This window comes from Salvelinus alpinus, chromosome 30 (genome assembly GCF_045679555.1).
Source record: "Salvelinus alpinus chromosome 30, SLU_Salpinus.1, whole genome shotgun sequence".
NCBI lineage: Eukaryota > Metazoa > Chordata > Actinopteri > Salmoniformes > Salmonidae > Salvelinus > Salvelinus alpinus.
The window spans coordinates 44,244,299-44,269,899 of record NC_092115.1 but is presented as its reverse complement, the minus strand read 5'-3'; the positions used below and the strand labels follow the sequence as shown (position 1 = coordinate 44,269,899).

General features: G+C 44.5%; 3 protein-coding genes across 5 annotated transcripts in view; 1 reads left to right on the top strand and 2 right to left on the bottom strand.

Annotated features, from left to right (window-relative positions):
* Positions 1–1,523: 1,523 nt before the first annotated feature.
* Positions 1,524–14,119, bottom strand: mul2 (mitochondrial E3 ubiquitin protein ligase 2). 2 transcript variants are annotated; one of them, XM_071375703.1, is made up of 6 exons: positions 13,947–14,119; positions 6,158–6,320; positions 5,770–5,857; positions 5,487–5,607; positions 4,691–4,922; positions 1,524–4,541 (listed from the first exon to the last, which is right to left on the bottom strand). In XM_071375703.1, exons 2-6 carry the CDS (start codon positions 6,272–6,274, stop codon positions 4,026–4,028), a joined length of 1,074 nt encoding a protein of 357 aa, XP_071231804.1. In that variant the 5' UTR covers positions 6,275–6,320; positions 13,947–14,119; the 3' UTR covers positions 1,524–4,025. The 2 variants fall into 2 exon arrangements, with proteins under 2 accessions (XP_071231804.1, XP_071231803.1); XM_071375702.1 differs by lacking the exon at positions 13,947–14,119 and adding an exon at positions 12,732–12,861.
* On the top strand, positions 13,299–23,220 carry alg3 (ALG3 alpha-1,3- mannosyltransferase). 2 transcript variants are annotated; one of them, XM_071375700.1, is made up of 9 exons: positions 13,299–13,529; positions 15,360–15,459; positions 16,072–16,219; positions 18,104–18,264; positions 18,494–18,614; positions 18,788–18,993; positions 19,195–19,272; positions 21,185–21,328; positions 21,561–23,220. In XM_071375700.1, the coding sequence occupies exons 1-9, from the start codon at positions 13,346–13,348 to the stop codon at positions 21,712–21,714; spliced, it is 1,296 nt and encodes a 431-aa protein (XP_071231801.1). In that variant the 5' UTR covers positions 13,299–13,345; the 3' UTR covers positions 21,715–23,220. The 2 variants fall into 2 exon arrangements, with proteins under 2 accessions (XP_071231801.1, XP_071231802.1); XM_071375701.1 differs by lacking the exon at positions 13,299–13,529 and adding an exon at positions 14,156–15,095.
* Positions 23,150–25,601, bottom strand: part of vwa5b2 (von Willebrand factor A domain containing 5B2) — a 30,218-nt gene continuing 27,766 nt past the window's right edge. Inside the window, exon 21 of the mRNA XM_071375699.1 lies at positions 23,150–24,496. Within this exon, the coding sequence (XP_071231800.1) occupies positions 23,702–24,496 (795 nt within the window). The 3' untranslated portion in view covers positions 23,150–23,701. The remainder of the gene's footprint in view (positions 24,497–25,601) is intronic.

The following is a 25,601-nucleotide window of genomic DNA, read 5'->3' as shown; positions in this document are numbered from 1 at the left end:
GCACGTCTTTCCCGTAGCTACAAAGCAAAATCACACAGCAGCAGCGGGTGAACGAGGTTCACAAATGCCACGTTTAAGCAAATTCTCCGTTGATGGGATAGTTACACTGTAGGCTTCATGGATAATTTACAAATTCATCGCTGACATGTTATTTTAGAATGCAGGGAGTAGGCCTACCTATTTTCCAGAGGTTAAAAGCAGCTATTATACAATTGTATGCCCTTTAACAAAGCCTATTTCTATACAGTGATGAAGTATCCACTAATAATATTATGGCCTAGTTATTTCATAGAGGGGTGTTTGAAAACATGCAGTTTAATATCGATGTAGGGATATGGTTTTTGCAGGATGCTCTCTTGTTAGGCGAGGGAGGGCGGTCTCTAAACGCACAAGATAAATCAACTTCAGCACGATGGACAGTACCCGCGCACATTTGAGTCTTTCGCGATTTCTGCTATGTTTTGTTTTGAACATAGAAATATGACCGAGGTAAAGTTGGTTTTATATTCAACATTCAACAGACATTCGCCAAATAATATAAAATGCATTTAATGATAGTCTTAGGAACATTAAATAAAATGCAAAATATTCTAAAAAGGCCTTCTCTTACAACCTTTTGAATTGCATAACAGCTAGAAATACATCAAATCAAGAACATTATATTTAATAAAGGCCCGTAGTCTTTTTTTCCGCGCAATTGCATAGCCTATAGAAATGTTGTGCAACATGAGCTCGTGGGTTCTCATGAAGTGTTTGATTAGATTTTCAAATACGTTTGCATTTGCAGCTGTAGAACTTTTTGAGGATCTGTGGACCCATGCCAAATATTTTCAGTTTACATCTTGGTCACTGTTCAAAAGCATCTTTCTCTTTACAAGATCTTTGCGATGCGTCATGTTGGGCTACTTCTCATGCGTTTTACTGACTGGATATCACTGCACCTTCGTTGGCGCATACTGTCCTCAGTGTTGGAGCCTCTGAGGGATGATACTGTTGGGACTGCCCTGGCTTCGGAGAGCAGGTCTGCGTTATGGGAGTTGGCCACATCCCATTGTGAGACATCGAAACGAATATTTGAAAAAACTCAAGGTTATTTTCATAATCACAGTTCTATGATACTATTGAGATGTCTCACCACATTTTCCCGGATTGCAGAGCACAAGGAAGAGAGACATGCTTTGGATTGACCAGAGGCCAGGACAGACGCTGTGCAATTGGTCCTTCCTCTAGTGATCTGCCTTCCAGCAAATCCCATTGTGAGAAATGTCACTCATATTATCAGAGCTTAGTGTTGATAGTGTACATAGGTCGATTTGTTTCAATTATAAATTATATATTTTTCTGTATATTCTGTATATTTTGTTTATTGTGGAACCACAATTTCACAGTCAAATTCCTGTACGTGCAAATATATTTGGCAAATAAAGGTGATTAGTTCTCCAAATGTCCCATAACTCATATCAGGAGCTCTGACCTGATGTTTCCTGCAGGTTAAACTTGTCATAGTTCAATAATTGTCATAGTTCAGGGGAAAATGTAATTATTATTATTGTATTATAAGAACAGCAATTAAAATAATGAACAGCAATATCATAAACTCACAGCGGGTAACTTGTCATTGTTAGTATAATGAAACAGATGCAAGTAGGCCCCCTGGTGGCCACTCTACTAATCACATTATTTATCATGGTAGAATGTGCATTGGTTTGAAACTGGTTTGGTGAGGGGTCACTCTTGTAAGTTCAGCGTGTACTGCAAACCTGAAGAAATTCCTGTCTTTAGCGTCATGACATGTTGAGGTTTAAGTTACCCCCAAGAGCCACAGCTGTTGCTCTGCCAGGGGAGCTCATGAAGGATTCTCTCAGACTGCCCCCCTCCCCCCCAGGAAGACGACACCTAATCCCCCACCTGCTCCTCATTCACTCACCCCTCACCCAACCCACGCATGCCAGTAGGTTCTCAACTTTTCCATTTCCTTAGTGCCCCAAAACTCTGTAGGTGGCTATCTACTCCTCCCCTCTGCTTGTTAGAGATGACAGAAATAGCAGGATAGGTGACTCACAACAGCAAACTTTTCAGAGTACATTGGTGTTCCTGGAAAAAGAGCAGTGTTTCAGTGGGGGGGGGGGGGGGGGTTACTGACAGTTTAAGCAGGTTAAACCTTTGTTTTATGCAATCTATACTTTTTTTTGACAATATTCAACATTGGGTTATCACAAATTCAATGTGATCAGATGATTTACACAGTCAATGAGAAATGAGTACCTTTTGCACCCCTTTGATATTTTAAAAGTACAAATATAGAACTTTTAAAGCCTGTTATGACAAATGAATTGCCCTTTAATATAGACCACAAGGAGAATTCAATACATCTTTCAATATGGAACATTTAGTAGTAATTTCATAGTGTAAAAACCAGGTGAGCTGGTACTACTCTTGTTTTTTTAACCTTTTCTGGTGTTTTGTGTTGGAAAACGGAGCGGGTCGAGCATAAAACATCAACCCGGTTACCCATAGATAGGCTACAAATGTTAACAATTTCAGAAATGTTCAAGCTTCCATTCAATTGCCCCCCTCCCTGTTGGAAACAACAAGCTTCCATTCCCTGTCAAAGCGTTTTGACAGGATTCTTTACTTTTACAACAAAAATAAAACTGGTGGAACAACCCCCCCCTCCTTACACCAGGAGTGAAAATAAGGCACAAAGCAAGCGATAGTACTACAAAAGTAAACACCTCTCCATCCATATGCACACTTGTATTTATGAGAGAACTCCATTCCCAGTATCTATTCTGAACAAAAATATAAACTTAACATGTTAAGTGTTGCTCCCATGTTTCATGAGCTGAAATAAAAGATCAGAGAAATGTTCCACATGCACAAAAAGCTTATTTCTCTCTAAAAATGCACAAATTTGCTTTGCATCCCTGTTAGAGAGAATTAGTCCTTTGCCAAGATAATCCATTACCTGACAGGTGTGGCATATCAAGAAGCTAAATAAGCAGCATGATGATTACACAGTTGCACCTTGTGCCAGGAACAATAAAGGCCACTAAAATGTGCAGTTATCACACAACAGATGTTTCAAGTTGAGGTAGGGCATGCAATTGGCATTCTGGAAATTGGAATGCCCACCAGAGCTGTTGCTCGAGATTTGAATTTTCATTTTTCTACCATAAGCCGCCTCCAACGTAATATTAGAGAATTTGACCGTATTTCCAACCGGCCTCAACTAATCTTCACCTGCGGGATCGTCTGGGGGTGTGCTGAGGAATATGTCTGTAATAAAGCCATTTTGTGTGTGTGTGTTGGGGGGGGGGGTAATTCTGATGGGCTGGCTCCCAAGTGAGTATTTCCAGGCCCACCCATGGCTGCGAGCCATGTGAAATCCATAGATTAGGGCCTAATGAATTGATTTACATATGAACTGTAACTCAGTAAAAATCTGTATATTTATATTTTTGTTCAGTATATAAAGATGTATTTACTATTCAAAACCAAAATCAACAGCTGTTAGCTTCATAATACATATGCATTTAAGTGCTTCAAAATGTTCACAAACCTCAGATTCACATTTTGTTAATACAGTAGCTGCACCTAGCCTATTTGTGTTGAGAATGCCAAGAACCACAGGTAATTATTACAGTGTAATAAGTACAGCGATGGTTTTCCTGGTCTATCAAGAGTTGGTCTCTCTGACATTGTGAGGGGTTTAAGGACTGGTGTGTGCACGTCCTGCTCTGTCTTGCTAGCTTAGGCCTCTCCTCGGCTCTCCAAAGCTGTATTTTCAGGGTGACTGTTGTTATCATCACAGTGGAGTTCGGTACTTCTGGTGCTCTTTCCTCCTGCCTCTATGTGGAGACGTATCTTCAAGGTTTTACAGCCAGCCAAAATGTAAATTATAAAATGTCTCCATTCTATCACCTGGACCTCATCTTTCTAGGAGTACAGGTAACAACACCCCAGAAGATACATACATAGACCAACCATGAGAACACATATCTGTTCTTCTCCCAGGCTGGGCATCAGGCCTGGTAGAGGGGCACCACCCTCTTGATGGCCTGCCGGCATATGGGGCAGGTGGGCTTGGGCAAGGCCTGGTAGCAGCTGTAGCAGCAGCACACGTGCCCACACTCCAGCAGCACACAGCTACGCGGCTGGGTCAGGCAGATCACACAGGCGTTTCCCAAGGGTGTCTCCTGCTCCCCAGACCCCTCTTGTGTATCCCCGGCCGTAGACCCTTCCCCCGTCCCACCAGCAGCCAACCTCTCAAACTCCCTTCTCAGCCGTTCCTGGTCCCAGCGGACCCTCAGGCTGCGGTAGTAGCGGTGGCCCAACCAGAAGAGGATGGCGGACCCGGCCAGGGCGAACACAGAGGCCAGGACCTGCCAGACCACCGCTTGGCCCTCCTGCTCCAGCCGCAGGGTCTCAAAGTCTGCGGTGGTGAGGAAGTACTCTGAGCCGTCGGTGGGCGGGCGGAGCTTCAGCACCCGGTCCGTGTCCAGGATGAGCTCGCCTACACCCGTCAGAGTAGCGCCAACCTAGAAATACAGAAAGACAAACTGGTCAGGATTATGGAGCAACACATTTTTGGATCTTATTGTGGAATTTTGGGAATGAATATACTGTTTTTATCATAAGTAATCTATCAGTGATATTGCTACATAATTTTTTTTTACTCAAACCTCACCTTGAGCATCTCCTCAGTCTCCAGTTGGCCTTTGGGCTTCTCTCCACTGAGGTACTGCCCGATGATGTCGGTGAAACCATAGGTGGCCTGGTGGAACTTCTCATGGATGATCTCCATCTCCAGCCCCGAGGCCTCCAGGGGACACAGCACCCTCACGTTGGCCTGGTCCGACCCGACCAGGCTGAAGGGCACCGCGTTCACCCTCTGGTGCAGCACACGCTCACTGTCCGTCCTACACAGGAAAGGGGGGGGGAGAGAAAGTTAGAGGAACAAAGATTATCCACAATTCATTCATGATTAATCATGGTAGCATCCACATTAAATGTAGAAGACTTCAGAAACTCCAAAATACATTATTCACCATTTAGTTCTTATTGGGCAATACAATCTTTAACACAATCAAAACAAACTGCAAATGCACCCAACAAGTTTGTAGCCATTGCTAGGAATATGGGACCAATTACTAACCTTTGACTACTTTAATACACTAAGCGATTTGTCCAAAAACGTATTCAAATGGGGGGGGGACTATATACATCAAGTGGTTTCATTTCTAAATGGTAAAACAGATATGTATGAAAATACCTTCAAATACCGTTGCATCACATGAAACATTTAAACTCAAATCCAAAATACTGGAGTAGAGAGCCAAACATTCAAACGTTAGCTTCACTGAGGAGCGTATATTTGATATCAGACGGTCCTAGTCATATTAAAGTTGATCATTCAAAGTGGTAATACAGATGATACTAGTCTTTCACATTACATTTGGAGCGTCAATCAGGAGTGTTTCTACCAGGTGCGAGACAGGCTATTCCACACCAGCTTGTGTTCCCTCAGCATGAGTTTCTGCACCACCCCCACACTGCCTTCCTGGAACTGACTCCTCAAAGGCTCCCCCAGAGGCTGCACTGCCCCTACACACACACGCACCATGGATAGAGACATTAATTATACTAAGAACTGCCCCATCACACCAATAAGTGAGAGAACAGGGTCTAAGTCAACGTCATAATAAAATGATCATAGTGACACACTCAGAAATGTTTCCCCATTGACACAGATAACCATATGCCTACCTTCAATGACAACATACTGCAGACACTTTCCTGGTGTCGCGTTCAAAAGGCCTGCCAGTTTCCCATCCAAAGTCAACTGCGGCGCATCCTGAAACAAGCAAATAGAAAATGTCAGTAATTTCTTTGGAAAAATCCCCATGTCTCAAAATTAGTTTTGTACTTTATTTACAGCGTGTAAAGACTACGGCCTAGACTCAATTCGTGTAGCGGAAAAAAACGCGTCACAGCGCAATTTAAATTTAAAAGATTTATGGAGCATGCATGCAGGTACTGAAATGTGGGAACATTGCCTTACATTTCAATCGCGCTATAACGTGGATCTTCAGCCATACGGATTGAATCTAGGCCGTAGTCTGAAGGAATAGATAGGGCAGGGCAGACTACTAACATTGAGCTTGTCCACTGTTTTCCTCTTTTTCCTGTAGATGTAGTAGAAGAAGCCAGATATAGCCAAGCTGGTGCCGAGACACAGCCCTTCAACCGTCCTCACTGGAAACTCCTCCATCCCTCCCCAACACACACAGTCTCTTCTCACCCCCCTGGTAACAGGCCTACAGTACAGAAACAGACATACAGCCAAACATGTTATATGAACGATGTTCTTCAGCATGATAGCAAGGGGGCCATGCGTCACTCAGACAAGCTGCAATTAAATCTGCAGCTGCACGATTCTCTTTGAAATGTCATTGAAATGCTTGAAAATGTCTATCATTATATTTTGACAGCACAGTGTCAGAGAACGCTGGTTGCTATTTATTTTCAGCACTTTGACAGTGAACTGGATTAGGCTACCCAGAATGCAAAGATGCACAAAAATATGTTGGGTATTCGCATTTGATTGGGTTAGGCTATATTACGTTATAATCTAAGGAAACACATTTCAAATACATCATAATCCTATACTGTAGTATTACACAGATAATTATGACTATTTACATATTCAGTGCCTTCACTCACAAGCACAGCAAAGTTGGAAATGTGTTTCATTGCATTGATGACTTACAATCGGTGTAGGTGGCATTATAGCTACTTTTTTGAATGGGGGAACCTACATCAGTCAGAAATGTGTTGTAACTAGGGTTGCACATTTTGGGGAATATTCAGGAGGTGGAAACTTTCCGTGGGGATTAACGGGAATATATGCAAATTAATATTAATACCATTTAAAATGTAGATGTTTTTTGCATTGGATATATTTACCATATCATATGGAGACAGAAACATAAACCTTTTACCTTATCATAAGTAGACATACTGTATTTGCAAATGATTAAATCCTTCCAATAGAAATAAAAACTATTTTAGTTACAAACTGAACTTTAATTAAATGAGTTGACTCTTCACATGGGATGATTTCACTGAACAACAAAAGACAGGGAATATTGAATGATCCATCGCATATCCCAAAAACATTTTCAACATACATCTGTAAAATGATAACCAAAGCTTTAGTTTAGCCTTTCTTCCTCTCAGGCTTCCATGTCTTCTCCCTGGACCTCCTCAATGTCCACCTCTTGAACATCAGACTCTGAGGCCTCATCTTCACTGTCACTTTCCAACCTTGTTGAGGATGGCTCGTTGTCAGGCTCAAAAAGCCGCAAATTTGCCTGGATGGCCACCAATTTTTCAACCCTTGTATTGGTCAGCCTGTTGTGTGTGTTCCCAAACAAGGACCAGTTGCGCTCTGAGGCAGCTGATGTTGGTGGGATTTGGAGGAGGATGGAGGCAACAGGGGAAAGAGCCTCAGATCCACAAAGTCCCTTCCACCAGGTGGCTGATGAGATATGTTGGCACGACTTCCAAATTGCATCTCCATCCCAAAGCCCTTGCTTGGAAGTGTACTTCGCCAGACTGCCAAGAACCTTGCCCTCATCCAGGCCAAGGTGGTGAGACATGGTAGTGATGACACCATAGGCCTGGTTGATCTCTGCACCAGATAGGATGCGCTTGCCAGCATACTTGGGGTCCAACATTTACGCTGCGCGTATATGGACTTCAGGCAGGAGTCTTCACGCTTTTGATGCATTTCAGAACTGCAATTTCCTCTGCTTGGAGCAACAGTGAAGTGGGAAGGGCAGTACGGATTTCTTCTCTTACATCTGCAAGCAGAGTCTGAGAGGATGGCATTGTCTCCCTCAATCCGTGCAATGGCTACCACTCTCTCCCAAAATACATCATCCAGGAGGATCCTCTTGATGGGGCTGTCCATATCGGCAGACCGTGATATGGCCATTTCTTGGAGACACTCCTTCCCCTCCAGGAGACTGTCAAACATGATGACAACACCACCCAAATGGGTGTTGCTGGGCAGCTTCAATGTGGTGCTCTTATTCTTCTCACTTTGCTTGGTGAGGTAGATTGCTGCTATAACTTGATGACCCTTCCATTACCTAACCATTTACTTGGCTCTCTTGTAGAGTGTATCCATTGTTTTCAGTGCCATGATGTCCTTGAGGAGCAGATTCAATGCATGAGCAGCACAGCCAATGGGTGTGATGTGAGGGTAGGACTCCTTCACTTTAGACCAAGCAGCCGTCATGTTCACAGCATTGTCTGTCACCAGTGCAAATACCTTCTGTGGTCCAAGGTCATTGATGACTTCCTTCAGCTCATCGGCAATGTAGCGACCGGTGTGTCTGTTGTCCCTTGTGTCTGTGCTCTTGTAGAATACTGGCTGAGGTGTGGAGATGATGTAGTTAATTATTCCTTGCCCACAAACATTTGACCACCCATCAGAGATGATTGCAATAAGGTTTGCTTTCTCTATGATTTGCTTCCTTCACTTAAACTTATTGAACTCTGCATCCAGCAAATGAGTAGATAAAGCATGTCTGGTTGGAGGGGTGTATGCTGGGCGAAATCTTTTCCAATAAATCAAATGTTATTTGTCAAATGCGCCGAATACAACAGGTGTAGACCTTCCAGTGAAATGCTTACTTACAAGCCCTTAACCAACGATGCGGTTAAGAAAATACCAACAACAAAAAAATGAAACGCGATAAGAAAAACAAATAATTAAAGAGCAGCAGTAAATAACAATAGTGGGGCTATATACAGGGGGTACCGGTACAGATTCAATGTGTCAATGTGCGGGGGCACCGGTTTCGAGGTAATTGAGATTATGTACATGTAGGTAGGGTTGTTAAAGTGGCTATGCATAGATAACAGAGAGTAGTAGAAGTGTGTGTGTGTGGGGGGGGGGGGGGGGGGGGTGCAAATAGTCATTTGATTAGCTGTTCAGGAGTCTTAAGGCTTGGGGGGGTAGAAGCTATTTAGAAGCCTCTTGAACCTAGACTTGGCACTCAGGTACCGCTTGCCGTGCGGTAGCAAAGAGAACAATCTATGACTAGGTGACTGGAGTTTTTGACAATATTTCGGCCCTTCCTCTGACACCGCCTGGTATAGAGGTCCTGGATGGCAGGAAGCTTGGCCCCGGTGATGTACTGGGCCGTATGCACTACCCTATGTAGTGCCTTGCGGTTGGAGGCCGAGCAGTTGCCATACCAGGCAGTGATGCAACCTGTCAGGATGCTCTCTATGGTGCAGCTGTAAAACCTTTTCAGGATCTGAGGACCCATGACAAATCTTTTCAGTCTCCTGAAAGGGAATAGGTTTTGTCGTGCCCTCTTCACGACTGTCTTGGTGTGCTTGGACCATGTTAGTTTATTGTTGATGTACACATTGCCTGTGAGCATCAGAGGTGAACCAGTTGCATACACAGCTTGAGCAAGACATTCATCAGTATTTCTCTGACTACGTTCCTCCATTGAGTCAAAAAACTTCTGATTCCAGGAGGACCATGAGCTGCTGCTATCGATAAGGTGTCTGATTCATCATTTTCAAGTAGAGGGACTTTTGTCAGAGGTTGCTTGTTGTGAGCACTGAGGGAACTTTATGCACTTGGCCAGATGATTCTGCATCATTGTTGCATTCTTCACATAAGATTTGGCACTGTATTTGCAAATGTACACAGATTTTCCTTCTACATTAGCTGCGGCGAAATGTCTCCACACATGTGGCATTTTTCTGTAAAAATGTGCCTTAAACTCAGTGTGGATGTTGCCTGTAATCCATGGCTTCTGGTTGGAATATGTACGTATGGTCACTGTGGGGACGACATCATCGTCGTCAATGCACTTCATTAATGAAGCCGATGACTGATGTGATAATTTTCTCAATGTTAAATCGGATGAATCCCAGAACATATTCCAGTCTGTGCTAGCGAAACAGTCCTGTAGCTTAGCATCCGCTTCATGGGACCACTTCCGTATTGAGCACGTCACTGGTACTTCGTTTTTGCTTGTAAGCAGGAATCAGAAGGCTAGAGTTATGGTCACATTTGCCAAATGGAGGGCAAGGGAGAGCTTTGTCTGCGTCTCTATGTGTGGAGTAAAGGTGATAGAGTTTTTCACATCTAGTTGCACATGTGACATGCTGGTAAAAATTACCAGACGGATTTCAGTTTCCCTGCATTAAAATCACTGGTCACTAGGAGCCTCTGGATGTGTAATTTATTGTTTGCTTACGGCCCTATACAGTTTGTTGAGTGCAGTTTTAGTGCCAGAATCGGTTTGTGGTGGTAAATAGACAACTACGAAAAGCATAGATTAAAACTCTCTTTGTAAATAGTATGGTATACTAACTCAGGCGAGCAAAACCTTGAGACTTCCTTAACATTAGAGATCAGGCACCACCAGTTGTTAACATAGAGACACACACCTCCCCCTTAACTTTACCCAAAGCTGCCGTTCGGTCTTGATGATGCATAGAAAAACCAGCTAGATGTACAGTACCAGTCAAAACTTTGGACACACCTACTCATTCAAGGGTTTTTCTTTATTTTACTATTTCTACATTATTGAATAATAGTAAAGACATCAAAACTATGAAATAACACATATGGAATCATCTAGTAACCAAAAAAAGTGTTAAACAAATCAAAATATATTTCATTTGAGATTCTTCAAAGTAGCCACCCTTAGCCTTGATGACAGTTGTTCTCAACCAGCTTCATGAGGTAGTCACTTGGAATGCATTCCAATTAACAGGTGTGCCTTGTTAAAAGTTAAATTGTGGAATTTCTTTCCTTCTTAATGCGTTTGAGCCAATTAGTTGTGTTGTGACAAGGTAGGGGTGGTTTACAAAAGATAGCCCTATTTGGTAAACTACCAAGTCCATATTAATGGCAAGAAAAGCTCAAATAAGCAAAGAGAAATGACAGTCCATCATTACTTTAAGACATGAAGGTCAGTCAATGCGGAACATTTCAAGAACTTAACATTTCTTCAAGTGCAGTCGCAAAAACAATCAAGCGCTATGATGAAACTGGCTCTCATGAGGACCACCACAGGAAAGGAAGACCCAGCGTTACCTCTGCTGCAGAGGATAAGTTCATTAGAGTTAACTGCACCTCAAATTGCAGCCCAAATAAATGCTTGAGTTCAAGTAACAGATACATCTCAACATCAACTGTTCAGAAGAGACTGCGTGAAATCAGGCCTTCATGCTCGAATTGCTGCAAAGAAACCACTACTAAAGGACACCAATAATAAGAAGAGACTTGCTTGGGCAAAGAAACATGAGCAATGGACATTAGACCGGTGGACATCTGTCCTTCGGTCTAATGAGTCCAAATGTGAGATTTTTGTTTCCAACCGCAGTGTCTTCATGAGACGCATAGTAGGTGAACGGATGATCTCTGCATATGTGGTTCCCACTGTGAAGCATGGATGTGTGATGGTGTGGGGGTGCTTTGCTGGTGACACAATCAGTGATTTATTTAGAATTCAAGGCACACTTAACCAGCATGGCTACCACAGCATTCTGCAGTGATACACCATCCCATCTGATTTGCACTTAGTGGGACTATCATTTGTTTTTCAACAGGACAATGACCCAAAACACACCTCCAGGCTGTGTAAGGACTATTTTAACAAGAAGCAGAGTGATGGAGTGCTGCATCAGATGACCTGGCCACCACAATCACCCGACCTCAATCCAATTGAGATGGTTTGAGATGAGTTGGACAGCAGAGTGAGGGAATAGCAAGTGCTCAGCATATGTGGGAACTCCTCCAAGACTGTTAGAAAAGCATTCCTCATGAAGCTGGTTGAGAGAATGTCAAGTGTAAAACTGTCATCAAGGCAAAGGTTGGCTCCAAATGTGTTATTTCATAGTTTTAAATGTCTTCACTATTATTCTACAATGTAGAAAACAGTCAAAATAAAGAAAAACCCTTGAAGGTGTGTCCAAACTTTTGACTGGTACTGTATATTATCCAATTCTTCCAGTTGACAGGATAGACTACAATGGAGCTCGTCTAGTTTGTTCTCTCGTGATTGTAAGCTCGTTTGCCTCTCTTGCGCCGTCCCTTCCTTTTCGAGTCCGGGTGATTCGAGCCTGGTCCAGACTCTTTGATGAATACATATTAATCTAAATCGAGGTTAGTGATTGCTGTTCCCGATGTCCAGAAGCGGTTGCAGTCATTGGTAACGATGGCGGAAATATTATGTACAAAAAAAGTAGCATAATCGGTCATGAGCCCGTAAAATGGTTGCTAGCCACTGCAGCGCCATCTCCCCCCATTGCACAACCAGTAAAGCCAGTTCTGAGATGTAGCCGGCCCATAACTACATTTAACAAAATATCACGTTCAACATTGACATTATGCTATCTCAGATACCTACTTCGATAAACATCCAAGTTGCTGGCCCACAGAGTGGATATCAACAATAACTACAGTTGGTTAGCTAGTAAGCAAATGTTTTGTTAGCTAGCTAATTGAAATATTTTGCTAACTGGAAGACCTGCCATTGACCTCTAAAATATCGTCTTTGTTTAGTCTTAAATGTGGCCTATGTTCGCAAAGGTTAGACCATAACATGACAACAGTATTTGTGCACTCTTTTGCAACAGCCAAAGGGTCAAATCGGACTTAATCAATCAGTATTGTACATTTTTACCTTTCAAAAACACTCTAGTTGTCTTCGCCGGAAGAATGGGCTTTTTGTTTTGATCACATGACATGTTCTCCTTCCTTGAACCTAAGCATCTTCGGGTGACGCAAATGGCCCGGTTCCCTGGGTGTTTTGAGAATTTCACTTAAAGATGCACTATAAAGAAATTGCGCCGCCTTCCTGGACACAAAAATTCGAATCGTTTGTCTAATTTCAGTTTGTGACCAAACAAGCAAGTTTTGTACCACTTAAACCGCTGTGAAGCATATTTTCCATAACAAAATATTGTATTTTCAGCTGTTTGAAGCTAGTGTACAAAACCAAAAGTAAAATACGCAAAAACTAAATTTAAGGGAAGTTTAGAAATAGCGCACAGAGAACACATCTGCCGCGTCTTAGGCTTGCTTTCAGTGAGAAAGCAAGATCAATAAAAAACATTTTTGTCGGTGGCATCTTTAATGACCAATGTAATGGTGTAAAATGTACAAACTCTTCCTTACCCGGGGCACCGGGTCATGCAAAACGAACTCCCCAACGACTTGGTGACGCTATACTGAATCATGTGACGGGGTACTAATCTGTACTGTTGCCGCCGCGCCACGTAGCTAGCGTAAGCCGAAATGGCAGGAGGTGTGAAGAAAAAGTCATCACCTGGTCCACTGTCTCGAGTGTGGGCGACACTTCGAAAACTATGGCAGGAGAAACATTTGATATTATTCAAGGCGGAGTACACAATACTGGTCGCCTCTGTTCTGTGGTTCCTGGAGATCGGAATAAACATATGGGTCATACAAAAAGTAGCATGTAAGTAGCTAACGGTTTAGCTTGAGCATGCGGCTAGCCTTAAAAGGATACTTCGGGATTTCGGCAATGAGGTCCTTAATATTGAGGCCCTTTATCTACTTCCCCAGAGTCAGATGAACTCATGGATACCATTTGTATGTCTAAGTATGAAGGAAGGTAGTTTCGCGAGCCAATGTTAACTGACGTTAGCACAACGACTGCAAGTCTATGGTATCTACTAGCATGCCTAATATTAAACTTAAACCCTTATTATTCGTCAGTAGTTAGCTTCGCCCACGTTTGGCTGCACTTGAACTACAATTCCGAAGCTGTGTTTTAACGTTTAGAAACGTCAACAATCACTTGCGAACCCGTTTTTGAAATATATGCCCCTTATCTTTCGTATCGGCAATAAACTCTTCGAAAATATACACTTACTGCAGCAGTTCTGCGCTGATCCATAAGCTGTGTGTGCCTCCAGTTGACGAACTACAGTACACTTTCACCCTACCCAGTTACGGTTATACTGGTGTTCAGAACATGCTAATGTAACCGATGTGAAAGGGCTAGCTAGTTAGCGGTGGTACGCGCTAATAGCGTTTCAATCGGTGACGTCACTCGCTCTGAGACTTGGGAGTAGTTGATCCCCTTGCTCTGCAAGGGCCGCGGCTTTTGTGGCGCGATGGGTAACGATGCTTCGAGGGTGGCTGGTTCGAGCCCAGGTAGGGGCGAGAAGATGGAAGGACGCTATACTGTTACACTAATTAGGACAGGTGGATTTCCATCTGTCTTGCGTAAACGAGCGATGTAACATGGAAATATGGCTGTGTGAGAACACTAACCCAAACTCTGTCGTGTAATAATTTAACCATTTGTGGGGGGGTTTTAAAGTATATTTGTCGCTGATATGAAGATAGCAACGTTCCTTGTTTCCAAAACCGTACCGCAAGTGATGCGTGTTAACCTTCAGAACGCGCATACCGGGCCATTAATGTTCCCCCGACCAGATGTATATACATGCTTCTGCTGGCAACAACACTTAAACATGCCACAACTATTGAGAGCTACATATTTCGTCCATACTAGGCAACATCACAAGGGACTGTGACCACGTCTGTAAATTCACTTTGACAGTTGGCACTACAGAGGCTAACCCATTCATAGACACGGCTAACTGCTTTGGCCCCTATTGACTGTAGTATCTTCTGCTGGGGGGACTTTTGTTAAGATCCCAGACGCTTGTTCCTGACTTTGAAAATACATTGCTTGCGGTATGGTTTTGGGAACATATCTGTTCAATTACTGCACACCTTTGCTATATCTAGTCTATCTTACAACATCTTTGCAGGAACTAGTCATTTCTATGCGCCATCGCCACTGGTGGAAGCAGATGATAGTGCATCACACAGTGCGACCAAAACAAAGATCTACACCCAGTCGAGGCATTTCTCACTCGATCCAAAATGTTGATTTTACTACCTTTCAAAATATTCTCTGGTTTTTGGAGAACCACCTGTAACTCAACATAGACATTTATAAGATACTTTTCTTCCGATTTGAGACCGAAGGAAGTATCAGCAAGAACAGGTAAGTTGAAAAATTGCTTCCAACCCTTTCTACTAGCCAAGGTATAACCACATATGGGAAAATTCACACATCGCCGTTTTTAATGTATAGCTACAGTTTCCCTTTCTTGTTAGTTTTTCTTTGGTAGTTGCTGCTGACCTGTTCTTACTGTCACCTGATTCTTTAGGTACCTTCGTCCACATCTTTGACCCCATTTGTTGAATGTATATGACAAGTTATTGCCAATGCAACCGGTCATTCATTGGTGAATGTCTTCTCCTGCAGACACAGAGATCGACTGGAAGGCGTATATGGATGAGGTAGAGGGAGTCATCAACGGCACCTACGACTACACCCAGCTCAAAGGAGACACAGGCCCTCTGGTGTAAGTTCCACTACCCTATACGTGGCACTCTACAAGTTAAGGAACCAGGTTCCAATACCAGTATTGGCAACCCCGGGGATGTATTCATTAGTCGGATTCCATTGCAAAACGTGTCTGTTGCGAAACTTTTTGCAACGGAAACGGTTTCCCGTTTTCTCTAGGGAGCAAACGAAACGGAGGGACCTACCTGAATTTGTTCAATAGAAATGCTTGTTTTCGTTGTAAAACCTTTCCCTTTTTGAGTAAACGGTTTCTGTTGCAAAACATTTTGCCACAGACCAGACATTTTGCAACGGAATCCGACTAATGAATACACCCTGGTTCCTCTCTATGTTTCTTCCTAGGGTCCTGCCTTTCTAGGGAGTTTTTCCTAGTCACTGTGCTTCTACACCTGCATTGCTTGCTGTTTGGGGTTTTAGGCTGGGTGTCAGTATAACACTTTGTGACATCGGCTGATGTAAGAAGGGCTTTATAAATACATTTGAATCTTCACCAGACCCATGACAAAGCATTGCACTTTTCCCTGTGTGTGTGTGCGTCCCTGCAGTCTGACATCTCTTGACGTGAACAAGATCACAGTCTTGAAACTGATTTCTGAACCTACCTTTCCAGATACCCAGCAGGGTTTGTGTACGTCTTCACAGCGTTGTATTACGTTACCAGCCATGGGGTGAATATCCGCCTGGCCCAGTACCTGTTCGCTGTCTTCTACCTGCTCACTCTGCTACTCGTCTTCAGGATATACCACCGCACCAAGAAGGTGAGATGCAACACTTATTCCTTTGTAGGCTATTTTCCAAGGTGACGTTATTTTTTTTGGTACTTAGCTAGTTGTCACCCCCCCCCAAAAAAATATTTAGTTTTTATTGTAACTTGGAATTCATCACTTTATTACATTTACATTACATTTAAGTCATTTAGCAGACGCTCTTATCCAGAGCGACTTACAAATTGGTGCATTCACCTTATGACATTCAGTGGAACAGCCACTTTACAATAGTGCATCTAAATCTTTTAAGGGGGGGGGGGGTGAGAAGGATTACTTTATCCTATCCTAGGTATTCCTTAAAGAGGTGGGGTTTCAGGTGTCTCCGGAAGGTGGTGATTGACTCCGCTGTCCTGGCGTCGTGAGGGAGTTTGTTCCACCATTGGGGGGCCAGAGCAGCGAACAGTTTTGACTGGGCTGAGCGGGAACTGTACTTCCTCAGTGGTAGGGAGGCGAGCAGGCCAGAGGTGGATGAACGCAGTGCCCTTGTTTGAGTGTAGGGCCTGATCAGAGCCTGGAGGTACTGAGGTGCCGTTCCCCTCACAGCTCCGTAGGCAAGCACCATGGTCTTGTAGCGGATGCGAGCTTCAACTGGAAGCCAGTGGAGAGAGCGGAGGAGCGGGGTGACGTGAGAGAACTTGGGAAGGTTGAACACCAGACGGGCTGCGGCGTTCTGGATGAGTTGTAGGGGTTTAATGGCACAGGCAGGGAGCCCAGCCAACAGCGAGTTGCAGTAATCCAGACGGGAGATGACAAGTGCCTGGATTAGGACCTGCGCCGCTTCCTGTGTGAGGCAGGGTCGTACTCTGCGGATGTTGTAGAGCATGAACCTACAGGAACGGGCCACCGCCTTGATGTTAGTTGAGAACGACAGGGTGTTGTCCAGGATCACGCCAAGGTTCTTAGCGCTCTGGGAGGAGGACACAATGGAGTTGTCAACCGTGATGGCGAGATCATGGAACGGGCAGTCCTTCCCCGGGAGGAAGAGCAGCTCCGTCTTGCCGAGGTTCAGCTTGAGGTGGTGATCCGTCATCCACACTGATATGTCTGCCAGACATGCAGAGATGCGATTCGCCACCTGGTCATCAGAAGGGGGAAAGGAGAAGATTAGTTGTGTGTCGTCTGCATAGCAATGATAGGAGAGACCATGTGAGGTTATGACAGAGCCAAGTGACTTGGTGTATAGCGAGAATAGGAGAGGGCCTAGAACAGAGCCCTGGGGGACACCAGTGGTGAGAGCACGTGGTGAGGAGACAGATTCTCGCCACGCCACCTGGTAGGAGCGACCTGTCAGGTAGGACGCAATCCAAGCGTGGGCCGCGCCGGAGATGCCCAACTCGGAGAGGGTGGAGAGGAGGATCTGATGGTTCACAGTATCGAAGGCAGCCGATAGGTCTAGAAGGATGAGAGCAGAGGAGAGAGAGTTAGCTTTAGCAGTGCGGAGCGCCTCCGTGATACAGAGAAGAGCAGTCTCAGTTGAATGACTAGTCTTGAAACCTGACTGATTTGGATCAAGAAGGTCATTCTGAGAGAGATAGCGGGAGAGCTGGCCAAGGACGGCACGTTCAAGAGTTTTGGAGAGAAAAGAAAGAAGGGATACTGGTCTGTAGTTGTTGACATCGGAGGGATCGAGTGTAGGTTTTTTCAGAAGGGGTGCAACTCTCGCTCTCTTGAAGACGGAAGGGACGTAGCCAGCGGTCAGGGATGAGTTGATGAGCGAGGTGAGGTAAGGGAGAAGGTCTCCGGAAATGGTCTGGAGAAGAGAGGAGGGGATAGGGTCAAGCGGGCAGGTTGTTGGGCGGCCGGCCGTCACAAGACGCGAGATAATTTATAATACTTTATAATACTGTAATCTATTCCATGATTTTGACTCTCCAGGTTCCTCCCTACGTATTCTTCTTTGTGTGCTGTGCCTCCTACCGGATCCACTCCATCTTCGTCCTGCGTCTTTTCAACGACCCCGTGGCCATGATGATGCTGTTTGGGGCCGTCAATTTAATCCTGGACGGCCGCTGGACTTTGGGCTGCATGCTCTACAGGCAAGTGTAAACCCTGGTTCTGCACAGCTGGAGCCTAGCTCAGTTAAACTGAAATGATCAAAGCGAAGTTGAACTTGGTTCAGTGTGCGGGCCAATATGGGACACCTTTCATGATAATAACGCTCTAATTTAGATTGGCAGAACTGAGTTGCTGAACTCAACATCTGACTGTGGTAGCCCCCTGTCACATGGTCTGAATGACAACTTCCTCTACCTCTGCTGTGGACAGTTTAGCAGTGTCTGTGAAGATGAACGTGCTCCTGTTCGCCCCGGGCCTTCTCTTCCTCCTGCTGTCTGAGTTTGGCCTGATGAGGACCATACCCAAGCTCTCTCTCTGTGCTGCCATCCAGGTTTGGACCTCCTTCATCTGCTTTAACTGTTACGTTTAGATTTTACTCACAGATGCTTCTTGTCCCCAGCGTTCCATCCAATTTCCACACTGTGTGGACAATTAGGATTTGCCTACTCTATTTCCATTCTGTTGATTGTCCATCTCTACTCCACCTCACCTCTCTCATCACAGTTGTTGCTGGGCCTACCCTTCCTGATGGAGAATCCAATTGGTTATATGACCCGGGCCTTTGACCTGGGTCGTCAGTTCATGTTCACATGGACAGTGAACTGGCGCTTCCTGCCGGAGTGGCTGTTCCTGAGTCGCTACTTCCACCTGGTGCTCCTGGCCACCCACCTGCTAGCCCTGCTGCTATTTGCCCTGCGCCGCTGGAAGAGGTGAGAGAGGTGCTACTGGAGTTATCTCTAGGACCAGAGTTTTTCATGGTCAGGCCAAAACTCTTGGCCCTAGTGAAGCCTAAAATGAGATACAACCTAAATTATATTTGTACACTAATGCTTGGGTCTGGCCATCTCTGCTTTTTGTTGTTAACCAGGTGTGCTCTCTGTTGAATTAAACCAACACATGTTTCTCCTCAGGCCTGAAGAGAGCATCATGGAACTGCTGAAGGAGCCAGGCAAGAGAGTCCTCCTTGCACAGAAACTCACCTCAGATCATATCCTTTCCTCAGTCTGTCTCTGGAGCCATGACTAGAAACAGTACCGGTGTGTTGTTCTGTATCTCTTAAAACACACTGTTATCTTGTTCTTTTTTTATTTATTTAACCTTTATTTAATTAGGTCTGTCTCTATGGCCATGAAGTACCAGTGTCTAGTGTATATCTTAAGAGCTGTAACTAAAGAGTGCTATTAGTGGATATGGGTTAGAAAACCCAATTACTTTGTGTTTATATTTTTTCCATGTTTTTTTTTTTTTACACCAAATACGAACATACAAACAACAACTGTGCCTGTTATATAGTTATTAGAAAGTTTTCACACCCCTTGACTTTTTCAAGATTTTGTTCCAAAGTGGGATAAAAATATATTTAATTGTAATTTTTTTGTCAATGATCTATACGCAGTACATGTCAAAGTGGAAGAAAAAGGTATTATGGAAAATAAGACATGAATATATCTTCATTAGATAAGTATTCAACCCCCTGAGTCAATACATGTTAGAATCACCTTTGACAGCGATTACAGCTCTGTGTCTGGGTAAGTCTTGGATTGTACAATATTTGCCATTTTTTAAAATGATTATTCAAGCTCTGTCAAGCTGGTTGTTGCTAGACAGCAATTTTGAAGCCTTGCCATAGATTTTCAAGACGATTTTTAAATCGAGTGGCGCAGCAGTCTAAGGCACTGCATTGCAGTGCTTGAGGCATCACTACAGCCCCGGGTTCGATCCCATGCTGTTTCACAGCTGGCCGTGACCGGGAGACCCATGAGGCGGCGCACAATTGGCCCAGCGTCGTCCGGGTTAGGGAAAGCTTTGACTGGCCCGGGATTTCCTTGTCCCATCGTGCTCGAGAGACTCATTGTGGCGGGCCGGGCGCCTGCAAGCTGACTTCAGTCGCCAGTTGAACAGTGTTTCCTCTGACACATTGGTGCGGCTGGCTTCCGGGTTAAGCGGGCAGTGTATCAAGAAGCAGTGCGGCTTGGCAGGGTCGCGTTTCAGAGGACGCATGGCTCTCGACCTTCGCCTCTCCCGAGTCCGTAGGGGAGTTGCAGAGATGGGACAAGACTGTAAATAGATATCACAAAATTGGGGAGAAAAAGGGGTAGACGGTCGAGAGCCATGCGTCCTCTGAAACACGACCCTGCTTCTTAATAAAAATAAAAAAATAAGTTAATTCCTTTGCCACATTTTTTGCAGTATTACTTTCGTGCCTTATTGCAAACAGGATGCATATTTTGGAATGTTCTGTACAGGCTTCATTTTCCCAGTATTGTGGAGAAACTACAATGTTGTTGATTCATCCTCAATTGTCTCCAGAGCCATTAACTGTTTTAAAATTGCCATTGGCCTCATGGTGATATCCCTGAGCGGTTTCCTTCCCCTCCGGCAACTGAGTTAGGAAGAACGTGTGTGTTTTTTATTTTTACCCCATCTACCAATAGGTGCCCTTCCTTGCGAGTCATTGGAAAACCTCCCTGGTCTTTGTGTTTGAATCTGTGCTTGAAATTCACTGCTCGACTAAGGGACCTCAGAGATAATTGTATGTGTGGTGTACCGAGATGGGGTAGTCATTCAAAAATCATGTTAAACACTTAGTGTACGCAGAGTGAGTCCATGCAACTTAATATGTGACTTGTTAAGGACATTTTTACTCCTGAACTTATTACGGCTTGACATAACCACGTGTTGAATACTTACTGACTCAAGACATTTCTGCTTTTCATTTTTTATTAATTTGCAAAAAATTAAATAATAATCCACTTTGACATTATGGGGTAGATCAGTGACCCAAAATCTCAACTTAATCCATTTTAAATTCAGGCTGTAACACAACAGAATGTGGACAAAGTCAAAGGGTGTGAATACTTTCTGAAGGCACTGTATATTGGACCTTAACAGCCGATCACAGATGGTGCTGATCCTTTTCACATCTAACTTCATCGGCATGTGCTTCAGCCGCTCGCTGCACTACCAGTTTTATGTCTGGTACTTCCACACCCTACCCTTCCTACTCTGGAGTGGAGGGGTCAAGAAGCTGGCTCACCTACTCCGGTAAGGGGGGGGCTTTTGGCCGCGATGTGTAGAAATGGAAAGGGTCCTAACTTCCAACGTACATTTTCATAAATTTTAATTGACATCCATGTAGATTTCATGCATATGCAGAATTGGGAACATTTGCTAATTTTAGTCTACTATAAATTCTGAGCCTAGATGGGTCAAAAGGCCTGTTATTGTCACTCGTTGTGCTCTCACGTTATGTCTTATCTGGTCTTTCTGTGGACAGGGTTTTGATCCTAGGTCTGGTGGAGCTGTCGTGGAACACCTACCCGTCTACCATATACAGTTCAGCAGCCCTCCACCTGTGTCACCTCATCATGCTGCTCTCCTTGTGGCTCGCCCAGCCCCCAGCCCGCCAGGGAGAGGCCAAGAGCCAGTAAGCTTAGCCCCTAGAGGACCCTCCCGTCCTTGGGGTCTGGTTGACCATCTCCATCCTGCTCTCACCCTAGGCTGGTTCTCACCCCTCGCCTCACCGTGTCTTGCCTATTCCCTCATGACGCACAGGGGGTTATTGAGGTGGAGTGGGGTCTGTCTTAAACGCATCGGTTTGTTGCTACCCACCTCGCTGTAGCTCTGCTAACGTACAGGTGAGAGAAGGGACTGAGCGAGACTGCATGTGTGGGGTGTATTACGATTTGGCAGTCGTGCAGGTTTGTGGCGTGGGAGGAAGCGGAAAACAATTAGGATTCTCAGGTTAAAGAATGAAATAATATAAATCTAAGAGTGGGAGGCTGGTGGTGTGGAGAAACGCGGAATGTTTTGCTGCGTCGTCTAGAACATCTTAAGGAAGGATCTCTTGCGTACAGTATGTGTTTTATGTCAACTACCTTTTAGCCCATGATTGTTCTTGTTAACTATTATCTGGTCTTGGCGATAATCGGGAATAGTGAGAAACTCTTAGGTTCCCATGCTGGCGATCAGCTGTTCTGAACTTCTGATACTGGACCATTTGTTGTTGTGAAGATGGTTTCTATGCGTGTTTTGTCTTAACTCCGTATCAGGGAATTTGTACTTTGCTACTACTTATTTGACGAAGCTTTGAATTGAACTGTCCTCTGCGATAGATTCTCGTCCTCTAACTCAGTTGGTAGAGTGTGGCGCTTGCAACGCCAGGATAGTGAGTTCGATTCCAGGGACCACCCATATGTTAAAAAAATTCTGCACGCTTGACTGTAAGTTGCTTTGGTTAAAGGCTTCCGGTAAATGGCATATATTAAAGATTTCTGTTTGTCCTTAACTCCATACCTGGGCATTTTTACTTTGCTACTTATTAATGACAGCTTTAAATTGAACCGTTCTCTGCGATACGCTTTCGGGTGCCGCCCATTGGGCACAATAGGAATGGCGTTGCCTAGCTAGCACAAGGCTTATCATAGGCAAATACGTACATAATATACGTCATTTCATGTAATAATATGACCATGCAGAACTAAGCTGTTGACTATCATGATTATCTGTCTATTGTTTTTTAATTTTCTAATAGTTTCTCTCAGAGAATGTGGATCAGTGTGTGCACTAGACAAAATAGATGAGGCCCATTTCCCGCACCCAGATTAAGCCTACCCCTGGACGAAACACTCGCTAAAGTTATTTTAGTCCAAGAATAGGCTTAAACGGATAGTTCCGCGTGATAACATATTCACGTAATTTTGCAGAACTTTCCTTTTAATCTGAGTAGGGAACTGTCCCTTTTAAGTGTTTATTTTCTTTAATGAGCTGCCATAGGTGATTATTTAGTGCTCATATTTGTTTGCTGATGTTTGTGTGTGTGTGTGTTTGATTTGCATGAGTGTTTGTGTCACACAAAGACAGAGATTGATTCCAAAGGTGTGTTTTTATTCTGTTGATAAAGATGAAAATAAAAGGCATATCTCTGTGTAAAGAAATTTGATTTAAATGTCATTCATTCACAAACATAAATTTGAGTCATTTAATTCCACACTAATGAAAGTTAAACATACTACCCAGTTAATAAGCCATTCAGCTAAGAAAGAAATATACTAAATCAAAGTAATGCAAGCTTTACATGATCAAGTCATTATTGTAGTTTCATACGGTGTACTTAAAGGCCACTTAGGTAAATTGAGACTTAACTAACCCAAGTCAATGGCTTTTAAATGATCTTTGCACTGGGGAAAATCGAATCTGTTTCTTATGTAGACGGGGCACAGAAGCATTAGTATTAGCAACCAGAGGTGCAAATACCATTTTTCAACTGATCCTGATATTAAAAACAAATTATTTAAGGTAGGAGGCAACTGCACCAAAGTTCTAGTAGGAGAAAACACTGGTAACTATCACATGTTGTCATGGACGGTAATAAGTCATTTCACATATTGTGGTGGTTTTAACATGGTGGCTATGTGGTCACATGTTGTTGGGATTGTAGCAGAGCATGTTGAGCTGGATGTTCTCATCCCAGTGGCGGAGCAGCAGAAACAGTTGCCTGGCAGCCCCCTTCAGCCCGGCCAGGTCCACCCCCTCCGGCAGCTCCTGGCCCCGCAGCCAGAAATCCGCCTTGGCTGCCACCAGCTCCCACTCCATGAAAAACCCTGCACAGCGGTGCTCCAGCCAGGCCAGAGCCACGGCCGTGGCCCAGCTCGAGCCCTCCAGGTCCCCCAGAGCTAGCTGATCACTCCCCTGGGGGTCTGGAGCTGCTGGATCCAACAGAGAACCCTCACAGACGTCAGTCTCTGAGCCGCGCCCGCTGTCTGCCTGTGTCTGGGTGGTCTGGGGGATAGGGCCACCTGTCATGTCAGGGGAGCCTTCCTCGAAGCTAGGGGGGTCGGGGAGGGTCGTCAGGGGCTCATGGCACCGGTCGGAGAAGCGTCTCCTGCGGAGTCGGGGGTCCAGGATTAGGGATGGGTCATCTGGGGTGTGGGGGCCACCCAAGGGCTTGGTACCAGTAGAGGTGTGGTGTTGGGGGAGACTAGGAGGCTTGGTAGAGGTGGTAGTGTGGTGGAGGGGGGTACCAGTTGGGAGCTTGGTGGTGGAGGAGGGGTTTGCTGGGGCGTTGGGGGAGGTGCAGCGGAAGGGGGGGCTGAGGCTGCTGCGGTGGAGGCTGTAGGGGGATGCTCTCTTCAGACGGTCCAGGGGGATCTGGATGCAGTCAGTGTAGACCTCTGTCAGGAGGAAGGCCCCAGAGGCCAACTGGAGACGCACCTGTGAAGGAGATACCAGGTACTAACTCTTAAATCAGGTATCCACCTCTAAATACTTCTTGTAGTACTTGAAGGGCATTTCCACCACTTTTCAACCTCATTCATTATATCCAGCACCATACCAGTGTCTACATATGTAAAATTGACACACTTATGTTTTGTAGTACAAATATCAAATTAGAAAGTGCAATTTTGTTGTCAACAAAAGTAAAACCATTAAACGGTGATTTTGAAACACAGATCGAGGAGAGCAGGAAATTGCTCTCCCCCTGGCTAGAAACTCGTTGCAGGTTTTGAAAATAATTTTTTATCCTTCTCAAGGATGTCACAGAGTAGGACTTTTTAGGAACTTATCTTTTTAATCACAGAACACGACTTTTTCCACTTTGTTACGATACAGTCTTATAAAATTGATTAAATCGTTTCCTCCCTCATCTTTTCCCCCATGACAACGCAAAACCAGGTTTTTATATTTTTTAAATGCAAATTTATTACAAATAAAAAAACTTTGCACATTTACATAAGTATTCAGACTCTTTACTCAGTACTTTGTGGAAGCACCTTTGGCAGGGATTACAGTCTCGAGTTTTCTTGGGTATGACGCTACAAGCTTGGCACACCTGTATTTGGGGAGTTTCTCCCATTCTTTGCAGATCCTCTCAAGCTCTGTCAGGTTGGAAGAGGAGCGTTGCTGCACAGCTATTTTCAGGTCTCTCCAGAGATGTTCGATCAGGTTCAAGTCCGGGCTCTTGCTGGGCCACTCAAGGAGATTCAGAGACTTATCCCGAACCCACTCCTGCGTTGTCTTGGCTGTGTGCTTAGAGTCGTTGTCCTATTGGAAGGTGAACCTTCGCCCCAGTCTGGAGCAGGTTTTCATGAAGGATCTCCATGCACGCCTCCAACTCAATCATCAAGTTTGCAGATGATACAACAGTAGTGGGCTTGATTACCAACAACGACGAGACAGCCTACAGGGAGGAGGTGAGGGCACTCGGAGCGTGGTGTCAGGAAAACAACCTCTCACTCAACAAAACAAAGGAGATGATCGTGGACTTCAGGAAACAGCAGTGGGAGCACCCCCCTATCCACATCGAATGGACAGCAGT